This window comes from Oreochromis niloticus, linkage group LG4 (assembly GCF_001858045.2).
Source record: "Oreochromis niloticus isolate F11D_XX linkage group LG4, O_niloticus_UMD_NMBU, whole genome shotgun sequence".
Lineage (NCBI taxonomy): Eukaryota > Metazoa > Chordata > Actinopteri > Cichliformes > Cichlidae > Oreochromis > Oreochromis niloticus.
Genome location: NC_031969.2, coordinates 21,248,793 through 21,262,596, shown reverse-complemented (window position 1 = coordinate 21,262,596; position 13,804 = coordinate 21,248,793). Strand labels below are relative to the sequence as shown.

Sequence of the window (13,804 nt, the reverse complement as noted above, 5' to 3'; positions counted from 1 at the left end):
ATTTGAAGGATTAAAGCCGGTTTCTGAATATTTTACACGTCACAAGTCCAGTCCTGCAGTTTTCTCCGAGATATTAAATTGCATTTCTAAGCAGTGGATGAACAATTACATGATATCACATCAGTATTATTATTAAAAGTAGTAGTAGTATTGAGAGAAAAACTAAAACAGGGTTCTGTACACATATCACAGAGCACACACCACCTCAGTCACCCTTCACCTCTCTGACATCTCTCCACTCAGCCCCAGAGGCAGCGAGAAAACAGCAAAGTGCTGTTGAAGCAAGCAAAGTAGGAGCTGTAATTATGCTGCACATTGAGGTTATTGCACATTCCTGTTCATTTATCATTTAAGTAGCTCTTAATATTATGTAGCAGCGTACACTGTAAGAGATGGTGCGGCCATTTTTTCACATGGGTGGAAAAAAGCATCTTTTATCTTGCAATACATTCAAATATTTTTCCCATAAACATTTATCTATGCGGGGTTGTGATGGGCCTCAACCCTATCCCGGCTGGGAGGTTCCCCGGTGCAGGGCCTGGGTCACAGAGAGAACACAAAGAGAGGGGTAGACGACAACTGATGAATCCGAATCATCTGATGGGGATATAATTAACTCTCTCTTCCTCAATATTGATGTTCCTACTGACTTTGTATGTGTGTGTTGTTTTATTCCCCCTTCTGATCTGATGCATAAAAAAATAGAGGTAACAAAATACAGAACTGATCATAAATCATTGTTAATAATGCCAGGAAGGAAATAGATATGACTGTTGGTTACATAGCAGCAATGCTTGTGTTTAGGGCCATTTAAATCCTTTGTCAGCCGAGACAGCCTTCCTTTCCAAAGGAAAGATGGCCCCGGAGCTCAGGATGTGTTGTGCTCATAAATAACCTTAACAGCGCAAACACAACTGCACAAGAAAGTCGATCTAATCTCTCGTGTTTGGGAGAATGGCTCACATCTTTCCTGTTTTGTTTTCAATCCTGCAGCCCTGTAGTACAGCTTGCTGACGCAAAACTGTTGTCTTAGAGCAGAAAACATGTCAGACATGCCGTGATAAAACTTAAGAACTGACTGTTCTTAAGCGAGCTAGCGGCTTTCCACATTATTTCACAACTGACATCATATGAAACAGTGAATACGTCACCTCTCTGAATTTCTCTGTACTAAACTAAACCTCGCACGTTGACTTATTTATACATTTGAGCGCAGGGTGTTGAGCATTTCTGAGAATCAGACGGAGAGCACGAACACTCATCGGATCCATTCATGTTATAAGCAGACATTATGTCTGTGCATGTGCGAGCGTGTTAAGTCACACACCTACAAAGAATCCAGTGAGTCACGCAAGAATAAAGGACGCAGCCTGTACTTCTCTAGAAGACTAGATTGTTATACAGTTCTGGAGTATTTTGTGTGTGGCAGCTTCTCAGTTAGAGGAAGAAATACTCTTAGGAAATAACACTCAGAAATAACTTTGCTGTTTGAAGTTCAAACCAAGCATGCTGTCTTCTGGGGAAGCTAATCTTTTAAAAGAGAAAGTATAAAGCCTTTTATATCTTTGTGTTTAATACATCAAAAAAGAAAAGAAAAAAATAGTGTCAGATATAGAGCTGTGGTTTCCCATCTCGGTTAAAGGTGGCGCTTGGTAAACTCTAAGTGGAAATCATGAGCAGAAATCTTGTGACCTGAATTTTGTGGCAAGAAAACTAAACTACATGTATATGTAAACCTAAGTTAAAGATCCAGGCATGTTATGTCAGCTTTGTGTCAACCACAACTCCCCATCCACACACAGGCAAAGGAAAATAAAACAATGAGATGTCAGTTTTTAGAAAAAATATCACTCTTTATTATAAATTAGTGAAACATTTGTACACATATAAATAAGTGCAAAGTTGTATCAGTCTGCTTGCTTCGTCAAACTTCTCAATTATCTTCAAGCATCCCCAGCAAGTGGTTGGGCTGGCAAAAATACATCTTTATGAAAGACAGCGCATTAACACGCACACACACACAAAAAAGACAACCATTTCATTTTAGCTCATGGTTTTAAGGAAAATGATGTTGACATTCATTTGAATGCAGTAATGATCCTGCCTGTGCCACAAATACTAAGACACCGTTCAGCCAATAAAAGGGTGTCTTTGTATTTGTTTAACTTGGCAGTGGTGCTCCTTTCTCAAGTAAAACCTCAGAGGATTCAGTCTTGTTGACCTTCCAACAAACTGTGGTCTTGTTCTGGCAAAATTTGGCGTAAACCTTTTTCTCTAAATCAAATATATAAATGTCCACATTTTCCATTCTTTATACATCCCACACTTTAAAAAAGTTTTCCCACACAAGCTGTTGCACAAATAAACCCAGAAAACCAATCAGTGTCCATTTATTTGTACTCTGGCTTTTTCCATTTATCGTCTGTGAATTTCCAGCGAACAATAGGCCAGAAATCCCAGGATGCTCCAAGATTCTCATCCAGTAACAAAGCCAGTCCAGCTGTAATTGGTGGATCATTTTCTAAGGCTGATGTGTGAGCTAAACAGCCTCACAGTACACTGGTTAGCAGCAGCAGCGGTGGCAGAGGGAACCTATGTGTCATTGCACTGTAGACAGCTGGCTCTGAGTCTCACTTCGGTTTTTACTAAGTTTCACGTCATCAGTGAGGCAGAGGAAGATAGCGGTGTTATCTCTCTTTCGTGCCACCAGATCACAGCAGTGCTCCCATTCTCTTGGCCCTCTTTGTGGATTGGTCCTCAATCCGGTGTCTTTCTAAATGTCTTTCTTGAGAACTACACACATCTTGTCAGTACATGTGGTCCCCTTCACAAGCTCCGTCCTGGGCTCGATTCTGTCGACTCTACTGCTTCATTACTCCTCAAATGCAGCTCCCGGTTGTGTATAGGTGCTCTGCTTTTTTCCGTTACACTCTTAACACAGGGATCAGTCAAATGCCACTAGATAGGAGCGTCATACTCCTGGAGGAAGTCCTTCAAATTATGAGGAAGTTGGTCTCTTTTGGAAGAAATGTTCAAATGTCCATTGACGGTTTTCCTGCACAGGTGCTGCAAAGTGGACATGCAGCAGGAGAGAGGTCGGATGAGCTCCAGAGGGATCTTCTGCCCACTGCAGTAAATGTAGTAGATATTCCCACTTTGAATGTTCCCTTTATTCTGAGCCATGTAGAAATGAACCAGCTTGAGAACGCAGTCAAAGTGGGGAACAGACTGAACGTTCTTAGGGTCAGTTTGCAGGTAAAAAGAGTTTGAGTCATATTGGATGCGAAGGTTCTTGGTGCCCGAGGCTGTCTTGACACTGAGGGTGAAAAGGTGTCGGTGGTCAGCGCTGTCACGGATCAGAAAGGTGCCCACTTTCTCGGACGCCAGCATGGCATTGGCCTCCTTGCCGGTGATGGTGCTCCAGTAGAAGCCACTCTCCTGGAGCTTTTGAAAAGTGGACAGGACCATCTGATACTGAGTTTTCGAGGTGAAAGTTTTGTAATGGTAAGACAGCCGCATTTTGGAGTCCAAGGGGCTGCTACTCATCGCGGAGTCAAACTTGCTGTGAGTTACCATGGCGCTATGCCCGCTTTCTTGGCAGCCTGAGGAGCACTGGGTGCCGCACAGACGAGAGAAGAAGAGGTGAGGTGGAGAGGGTTGTTCGAGTAGGCAAGAAGTGGTCTGTTTTCAGCCTTTGCCTGAGTGAAACACCTGAAGAAAAGAAAGAAGAGGCTTGGGTTAAAACTCAGTTTTGATGCCACAGACATTAAAATTCTGATTTAAACTTTAACTACAAATTCAACTTGAATACTCTTAAAACTCCCAAAGGCACTATTGGAAACTTTTTTTTTCCTTCCACAATTGTATATCATGTTTAAAACTTTGGGGCTACCCAGCCTTACTCTGCTCTCCCTGTTTGACTAATATCCTTCAGCTAACTTCCAGCCGTTTCGGGGAAACTTTGTGTATGAGTGTGTATGTGCGTATGTGTGTGTAATCTGCCCTCGGGATTGAGGCACCACGGTCAGTTCCAGTAAAGACAGCATAATATTCATTGCGCAATTTACATGCCACGGTCGGCTTCTCTAAACAGTTTGCCTCAGTTAGTTAAACACCCTTGACATGAATTATACACTTATACATTCTGGTTATATAATAAGGATTTTATGACACAGAGAGAGAGTGCAAAAAAGGAGAAAAGAGACTGGTCCGTACCTGTGATGTTTCTCCAAAGTCGCTCTTTTAAGTTAAATCCAAATGCTTGCTCGGATTGTGAATTGTCCTGCCTCCTTTTGGGGTGCTTGAGAAAAAACTTTAAAGTTTTTTTGTCTTGCCTTTTCTTTTTGGCAGGCTAGTAAAGAGCCGTCTCTGTGTGTAACAAGCTGAGTGCGCCTCTCTGTCAGCGGTGAGCCTTTTATACAGACGAGGCTGAGTCTTCAGACCCCGCCTCCTCACTTCCAGTAAAGCTGCTCTCCTGGCAGATTGACAGGAAGCGTGTGTTTATTTTTTTTAAAGGATTCCTGCTATGAGAAGCGCACTGCCCCCCTCCCCCCGCCGCCGTTCCTCCAAATGAAGTTAGTGAGGAGTTCCAAGCAGTCCTCCTGCACCTCTGTGTCTTTGTTCACTCAAAACTTTTAACTTCATTCTAAATTTCGAGCCTCGATGCTTATTGACCATAAAGCTATATTTGGCTATGTAGTCATTTTTTTTTTTTCCTATTAAAAGTTCCTCTTCCTCTTTTAGTGATTAGCGTGAGGTAATGATTCAGCTGCGACGCTTTGTGCAATCGGTTTCTGAGAAATTCATAGTAACAGAGGGTTGAATGCTCATCGCTGCCTTCCCATAGAGGGCGACAGATTTTGGGAAACTTGATTTTATTTCTCAACCGGCAACAGCTGGTTTCCAAGGGCAGCGGGTTATTGTTTACTTCTTGTCGTCAGATGTTTTAACAGCTTTCCCCGCAGCGTTTGTGCACTTTTAATGAGCGCCCTGAGATATTCGAGCGCTCTCTTACGAACCTTAATGTGCTTTAATGTGACACGGTGATCATTTGTAAGGTATTTATTATGTCTTCAAGCTACACCTGCATAGTCTGTATAATATTGGACATCAAATAGAGCAGTTTAAGTCCTATTTTAAGCTGTCTTTATACACGTATTAATACCAATTTACCAATTTTCCTGACTATATATGTCCAAGTAGGGTCTGGAGCAGAGGTATACCCTCATTAATATGAGCCATTACAAAATGCTTCTCTACAGAGACTGTGCTGCTGTTTTTCAGCTGAAAAAGTGCCTTTGCAATTGTTTATTTGCCCCCTTTTTGGTGGGTACACATGGATAAAAACGGGTGTATAAGCAGATTATAAAATAAATGTTTAAAATATGTTTTTAGAGACACTCTGAATGAGTGTTATGAGCCAGTTTGTAGAACTGTTAAACAAGGATTACATTTTTTTTAATTCATCAGAAGTCAGTTGTGGAAATGCCTATCTTTGGTAAATTGTGACTGATAGAGTGCTCACACTCTCCACCTCATCTTGTTCCCCGTTGACTCAGCTATGACCATCAGCTTCAGCTGGTTGTTCTGCTGTAGATTAACTCCAGGCTGTTTTTTTCATGTCAGGATCTGCCTTTCTGTATCCAGCTTACTCATTAAGGCTGAGAACTGTTAGGCAGGGCCATGGAATTGTACAGGAATCTGACATTTCTCAACACAAACTGGAATCCATAGAAATAAAGAAAAAAAACAACATTTTTTTCTGTTTTTTTTTAACAAACTTCAGGACAAGAGGGGGAGCTTGAGGGAAATAGAGTGACGCCAGAGTGCCTGATGGCCTTTGTTAAAGACCAGCTGTGTCCACAGAGGTGAGTCAGGTGCTGTCTAATACAGGCAAGCAGGATGGGAGGGGATCACTAGGATAGCCCTCTAACAGTGTGCTTGTTTCCAGAAAAACTATGGTGTCATCAATGTAAAGCATCAATTTGGTATTCAAAGGCTCCCCAGGGTCCATACTAGGAATGACTGGAACAAAAATGAACTAGTAAGCTGACTGAATCTGGGAAAAAGAACCTGCCTCCCCAGTGCTCAACAGGAACACTCAACATGCACACTATTATGGGATGCTGACTTGGCTGTTTAATGTGTGTACTGTAATTTTACAGGTCGATTACAATAAACTGAGGCTGTGCATACGTTTGTATGCACAGCCTCCAAGGTGGCAGGCGAACCAAGTGACCTGTAGCTGAGGCAGCTTTCTTCTCTGTTGCTGTAGCACACTGTGGGACTCCGGTTAAACATCTGTGGCTGGAAGGTTTGGCAATGACACATTTGGTTTTTTAGGCTAAGTGTGTGTGTGTGCATGTGTGTGCATGTGTGTGTGCCATTCCCTGGCTTATATTTATAGTAGTCTTAGCGAATGAAAATACTACACCAAAAATGAGCATTTGTTCATATTTAAAGGTTCAAATGCACGAGTGCTGTCTACTGACAAACAAATACATCAACAACAACCAAATTTTCAGTGTAGTTCTTCTTAGAATTTGTTCTAAGTGGATTAGACAAGGCATCACATGGCAGCGGATGCTAGCTTTTAGCTATTTTTTTAGGGGGAAAAAAAGAGACAGCTGTTTAAGTTTTCCCAGACTGACTCAGAAATTTACCCTAGCTCATGGTTCCCGTAAACCCACTGGGGATGAGGGCAAAATAGCAGACTTATCAACTGGAAAGGGCGGCGAAGAGCAAAAAGATATCATTCGACTAAATATTTTGGAGCTGCTTGGTTTAGCAGAGTTTCACTTGAGAGGAAGACCTTTTTTTTTGTCAGTTTTGGAAATTATTTGTAGTGTCAGCAGTTACAAAGGTGTTTGCACAGCTGAATGCACTGATCCTGAATTCCAGGTGAATCAACAATACTGGTAACAGCGTTTTTGTTTTGTTTTTTCTTTTAAAATCCTATTATGCACAGAGCAGCCAGAATAAAATCGTTATTTCTTAATGCGCTAACTTACACAGACATTGTATTTCACGAAAGGAAGGACTGTAAAAGGAAATCTCAAAAGTTCCCGTAGAACAGACACTGATGAGCTAAGATAATCTGGTAGATTCCTGGTATGCCTGTCAGTCTAAAATGTGTTAGTCTTTATAATGAATGAACAATGGCACTTTGTGTCTCTACCTGCCTATTTCCCCTGTTTCTATTTGTCCACTTACTGCCATTTGGAACTAAATTACTGTAAAACTTCCTTTTTTGATTGGGGCAGGGCAACTTCTGTGTTATTACCAATCATTCAGTAATGATTTCCTGGTAACTTTTTCAGTCTCTTTCTTACAGTGTCGCTGTCAATGTCGGTCTTTGTGTTTCTGTAAATTATGGGAAGTCTTATGCATGACCACCGCAGCTGAGAATGCCACAAAACCCCCGATGGCAACACTGTTTTTCACAAGCTACTCTTCTTCTTCTCCTTCTTCTTCTTCTTCTTCAAATTTATACGTCCTTGTATATGTTGATAAAAACATATCCATGTATTTTGTGTTTACTGTAACCATTGTGGAGTTGTCTTTCATGACATACGGGGTTAGTCCGGGAAACACTTGGGAATATTCAGTTCATGCGCACTACGAATACCATTCATCACTCTGATTGCGCAACTCTTCTGTTGCAGAAGTGTTCCTGTATTTTGACAGAGGCGAGTGCTTTCTTATTAATATTTACTCTTTCCTCTTAATGAGAACTGACGACACTACATGAGAAGTAAAAAGGGTTTTTTCAAGAAAAAGAAATGGCACAAAAAAATTCAAAATGAAAATTCCAAAAACGAAAACACATCCTCCATTCAAAGCTCACAGACAATCAGACTGTGCAGATTTTTTTCTCTTTTATTTAATATGCATAGCGCCAGTACACAGTTTACTGTATTTCTCTCTGCACGGGTGATTAAACGTGCAGGGTTTTTTTTTATATAAATGGTTGATTCCCACTTGATGATCTTTAAAGTGATGAAAGCTGGCACTGACATTGGGTGTCACGTTTTGGCACAGGTAGCATTCCTCGCTTAGTATCACATGGTGTCTATTTATGAATGTCATAGCTGCCTTCTGGGAAGGGCTAAAAGCAGAACAGAGCGCTATTAATTTACTCTTCACACCCTTAAAACTATCATTGCAATGTTTGACAGCACTACCATGGGAGATGAACAAAACGGCCCCTCTTCTTTATTCATATTATGCACCCAGTGCGTAGATTATTGTCTCTGGACAAAGTGTTAATGCTAGGCTTATTAAATTGCTGGGAAAGCTTCATGAATAAATTATTTTCGATTAACGACTGCAAGCAAACGACCAGCAAACTTATTCAGTCCAAGCAGTGTTGCAGTGTTTACATTACAACACACCATGGTCCATTTCTGTGTAAATTCCAATTCTTCTTCTTCCTTCTAAATGAGGAAGTGGAAGTGGAATAACATGCATTTGCATGTTCACTGTTGGCCTTGTGATCATTTTTCCAGAAGCTGGTTTGTTTTCTTATCTGCTGTCATCCTGAGACAAAGGGAGGAGTGCTGTTGTGATCAGTTCAATCTGAAATATGCAAATAGTCATTTTAGAAAATTTCCAGTAAGGATGGAGCTTCAGTTGGATTCCTGAGATCTTTAAATCATGTAAGTCAGACGAATCTTAGACCCCCTGGGATTAGTGGCTTTTTCTGACATTGACGCGCATAATAAGCGAAAATTGATTCAGGAAGAGTGTTGCTCTGCAATTGTTTGATTCAGTCACTCTGATTACTGTCAAAATTGAGGAGGAAAAGGAAAGAAAAGGAACAAATGGCATCAAGAGATGTCGCCTAGATCCACATAATTTTCCACAGAAAGTGGCTTCGGGTTGGATGTTTTTTGTAGGTACAAGTGAAGCTTTCTCACAACCGATCCATACCAGTACATCCCATTCTTCACTTCAAACAATAACAGGCACAAGAAAGACCCCCCCACCCCACACCACCCCACCCCCAAAAACAAAAAATCAAACATGCCGAATCTAATGCATCTAAAGTGTATTTATTTTTAAAGAATAATTTCGATATTTTGGGAAATATCCTTATTTATTTCTGGCCAGGACTTAGTTAGTTTGAGTAGCAGGCCCTAAATATGCGGCTACATAATGAAATTCCTGGCTCTGTCCAAAAGTAACAAACTCTGTGTACCAATGCCTGTAAAGTTCACTAATGAACCCATTCTGTTTTGTTTGCTTAATCCGTCTAAAAACCAGTGTGTGTAACAAGAGCACTTTTCTTTTTAGTGGCCTAAAAGTCTGGCACACAACCACACCATGAGATGAAAAATTTGGGTTTTTAGATATCAGTTTTTGTCTTTATAGGTTTTATATGTATTTTTTTTCCCCAGTTTCCAGTCATTATGTTAAGTCAGGCGGTGGCAACATATTGAGTCGTATAAATCATCCAGCTCTCAGCTGCGGGAGAATAACTGTGTTTTCCACTGATTTCATTTAGATAACTTAATGTATGAGTGATGCACGGCTATACACGACCTGAAAAACACAAAACAAAAACATCACATCGGGTTTCACTATCTGCACCTCTTTGATCACTGCATAAGTATGTTAGGGCATACAACCATGCACAGACCACGAGCTGTCTCTGAAGAATGCACACGTGGCGCGTTCCTTGAAATGGCCGGTGTCCAGATGTGATGTGTTGCCTCAAAACATTCAGATCGGTGCAGATAAAATGATTGATGTGACGCTGTCCGCCTATCTTGGCTCATCTGCCTCTGCCGCCACCATTCTTTTATCAGTATCGAATGCTTGGGGACAGAGGGAGCTAATGACATAATCGGGATCTTCAAAATGGACTTTGATTCCCACAAATCCCAGAAATAGCTGGCTGATGTCATTCAGGCAGCTGGTAATAAATCTGTCTGTGCTATAATAGCAGGTTGGCTGAGGGATACTGTTAACCGAGAACACCTTGTTTAAATGCACTCAACTGAGGGGACGTGCTGCCAAAACACACATGATCGCCCTTGTCTGTGCAAGGAACACACACGTGCATGCAGACATTTATTATATGCAGATGCTAGAAGGATATAAGGCTCATCCAAGTGCACCAACACATGCAAACACAGAAACGCAAACTTCCTCTATAACGCAGTACCAGTAGTAGTAATTTGATCCCATGCTTTGCCAGTAAGTGCGATATTTCCGGAAGGATTTATTGTGCATATGTGCAGCGCTCACACACAGGTTTTGCGGTTACTGTTGAGATAAAACTGCTGATGGATCCTTGTGATATGGACTAGGGACGGGACAGGGACATTTCAGTGGATCAGAGGGGATTAACCTGGAAGATATTCTCAAACTGTAGATCAGCCTCATCTCAAAGGAGGATTTTTCAATCACTGATGGAGATCCGGCTCAGATATGTGAGGATACTTCTCAGGATATATCAGTCACACGCAGGAAAGCTTTGATCTCAACTATTCTCTGAATCTGTAAACATTTCCGTATGTCTGTGAGACCTCATTGACCTTGCACGTGATCTCCGCGGACACAATGAAGTCATATCATGAGACTATAAATGGACTAAATGCCATTCGCTAGATTGAATGGAGCCTATTGTTCCTAGCGCAGGTGTCTTCCTGTCTGACTCTCTTTTAGTGTTAGAGGAACGTTCTTTCATCTTCTCCATCATCGTCTGCTAGTGTTTGTGTCCTTGTGTGTCATAAATCAACAGCTCAGGACGGATGCATTTCTTCTCCTTTTGCAGTTCTGTTTTCTCGATAATCCTGTTTTTTGCTGCCCTGCATCAGAGAAATGCAACTCCTACACTTTGAGGTTTGCGGCCTCTGAAAACAGCAGCTCAGTGTTTCCAAGAGGCCCTAACAGAGGGAGGCCCTGTCCGCATGGCCTTTCCTGCGTATTTCAGATATGTTTTGTGATTGCATACTTTACAAAGAAGGACTTTTCATGCTGGCTCTGCTAAAATACAGCAGAATTTGACTCATTAACAAAGGCATTAATCACAAAAAAGAACAAGCGTTAACCGGCCCTGAATTAGAGTTCAGAAATGTGCTTTGCAACCGCCAGCCCTTTCCCGTTCTCTTTCTGCAAGGCATTTCCTTTTGTCCTCTTCTAGTCGGGCACTCCCTATAGACAGGAAATTCTTCTGGACTTGTTCCAAACCACCGCCTCCTTTCCCCTCATTTTCCTGTTCTTAACTAAAAATCTTGGAAGGAAGGTACAGCCTGTTCCAAAACATATGCTTGCATGTAAACAAACAATCTGCCGGTTCCAGAAATTACTCCAGCCTATCTCAGCTTCCTGAAGTTCTAATCTGAGGTTCTTCCAAGTCCTGTGGCTACAAATTATACAATACGCTTCAATCGACGTGAGGTAATCTACAGGACATTTCATTTGGGCGTGAGATAAAAACATACGAAACTCGTAGGGAAGAACAAAAATGTGCTTCTCTTTCTCAGTGCACGCACATACATTCGCACACAAATATTCAGTTTCCCAGAATGAGATCCACCCACAGTTCAACGAATGCGCAGAAAAATTCATAAATTCCTGTTTTCCCACTGAAACAAACAACCTTCTGTCTTTTTTTCTCCCCTCAATTACTCCGTTGCTGTGTGTTAGCAAGTTCTACTCCTACTCAGCACCACTCTTAGCACTGGTTAACATTTGCACTCTGATATATGCACCAGGGTCAACTCATGGTGCATATATCATCCCAAGGATATTCACAATTAGAGCCTCTGAGGGTCATATTGTTAGATGCCCTGCTCTATGGGTACAGTCCAAATACATGCATGTTAGGTTAACTGGTGATTCTAAACTGGCTGCTGATGTGAATGTTTCCAGGTGGGTAACAAACCGGATGGTGGATGGATAATAATAATAACAGTAATCCACTTTCAACCATTAGCCCATGTCACCAGTGTTAACTCACACTGAGCAAAACTTTATGCCGAGAGTCTCTAACGCTGCTTTGCTGCTCTCCTCTGCTCTGCTCTCTGTTTTACCCTGGAAGCATATATGAAAGTTTGCACGCAAAAAAGTCAATCGCAAAAATTAAAACCAACCCCTCCGTCACACAAGAATTGTTAGCCCACGCTAAGCCCACTGTCGTGTTGAGTCTCTGATGCGGCTTTGCTCCTCACCTCTGCTCTCTGTTTCAGTTTATGTGAAAATGTGAAAGCTTTCAAGAAAAGAAAAGAAACAGTCACAACCATTAGTCCGAACACTAAAGGATGCTGAATGGCTGTGATACGCTGCAGAAAGCCCACCGATACAAAGCCTACCACTTTGACAAGAGTCTGCTCTGAAATGCAAAAAAAAATGGCTCCACCGCAGGTTTTGCGTTCACTTTAACTCTCTGTATAAATATATCCAGAGCTACCAGTTACAAAGGCAAGAATTCACATGTAGATGAACTCGTTACCAAAACATAAGTCAGAGAAGTTTTTGTTATGACATGAACAGAAGGAGTATAACCTCAATTACTCCACTATATCACAACTGTGTATAAAGACAAGTGGCTGTCTCATTTCTCAGCTACAATGCCGGTAACTGCAATCAGCATACTTTCCTTACAGGTACTAATCAGTTACGCATCCTTTAGTGACCTTTACAACTAACTCGTAAATCTGCTCATAGACACTGTCAGCTTGTTGATTGTTAACAGGAACCTGTTTAGGAGCACTTTTTATTTCCTCCAAGCTCTCACAACTGGGTCACTATGTCAGCGATAAAGAGGACGTCCTCAAAACATATGGGAAAAACTATATTGTGCAGGGAAAGTAAGCAGCTGTCAGGAAATGAGTGGCTCACAAACGATTTTAAGCGCACATGTCTGCTGTTTTGATTCTATTTAACAGAAAGGTTTTTGTCACGTATCTTAAATAAAAGCTAGAACACGGATCTCCTTCAGTTGGCGTTAATTAGACGGTTTCTGAGATTTTTGTATGCAGGAAACTTTTCAAACTTACACAATTGCATGCTTGTGATAAAAAAAAAAACACACATAAACACTTTGAAATGAGATGAAGTGAACTGTATTTTTGTTCCGTGCAAGCTATGTTTTCCTGCTGTTGACCATCACTGTTTTAAACAGTGCTCCCAACAGCTAGCTTATGCACAACTCACTGCACAGGAAATATGCTGTTTGCATAGTTATAGGGGTATGTCAGGCAGAGTGAGATGTAAGGGGAGAGACAGTTGAGGGTGTGTGCATGTGTGTGTGTGAGGGGGTTGCGTGGGGGGGGGGAGTTTTGTCTTTGTTGTCTCTTCCTTTTAACTCCTTTTCTCAGAAATCCTGCCCTGAGGTTATACTCATTGTCCTTTACCAGAGAGGAAGATTGCTAAAGTGATCTGAGCAGGATCTTTTCTTCCAGTAAACCACCAACACATGTGTCAGCACAGCACCTAAAGTGTACATGCACCTTGAACGCTGCACAATCCTGCATTTGAAAACATGCTTAATTGCCACCTGCAAACGGCTCCAGCCTGTCTGTGTGCCGTGCTTTGTCTCTGTGTGTATTTGTGTTTGCTCAAGCATGATTTTTTCTTTTTTCTTTTTAGCTATTTGAGATCAGGTTCTTCCCATTGGAGAAGAGCAATGCTGCTTAACATGAATGATGACTTTTAGACTTACTAGATCAGCTTAAAAAAAAATCCCAAACAAACAACACTCTTCTTTTTTGGGTTGATTTGGTAATTTTATCCAAACCTGAGGCCCAAGAGAGCAGTCAGAGCAAATGCTGTGCAGCTGTGGATGGGTTTGGGT

At 41.5% G+C, this 13,804-nt stretch overlaps 1 protein-coding gene and 1 long non-coding RNA gene across 4 annotated transcripts; one reads left to right on the top strand and one right to left on the bottom strand.

Moving 5' to 3' along the window:
* Positions 1-1,832: 1,832 nt before the first annotated feature.
* Positions 1,833-4,394, bottom strand: socs3a (suppressor of cytokine signaling 3a). Of its 2 annotated transcripts, XM_003450130.4 has the most exons (2): positions 4,216-4,394; positions 1,833-3,711 (listed from the first exon to the last, which is right to left on the bottom strand). In XM_003450130.4, the coding sequence occupies exon 2, from the start codon at positions 3,574-3,576 to the stop codon at positions 2,959-2,961; it is 618 nt and encodes a 205-aa protein (XP_003450178.1). In that variant the 5' UTR covers positions 3,577-3,711; positions 4,216-4,394; the 3' UTR covers positions 1,833-2,958.
* A 74-nt stretch (positions 4,395-4,468) lies between these two features.
* Positions 4,469-6,650, top strand: LOC109201925 (uncharacterized). 2 transcript variants are annotated; one of them, XR_002061850.2, is made up of 4 exons: positions 4,469-5,057; positions 5,786-5,867; positions 5,951-6,043; positions 6,165-6,650. It is a non-coding gene; the product is annotated as an uncharacterized LOC109201925 (long non-coding RNA). The 2 variants fall into 2 exon arrangements; XR_002061849.2 differs by having other exon boundaries at positions 5,951-6,650.
* The last annotated feature ends 7,154 nt before the right edge of the window (positions 6,651-13,804 follow it).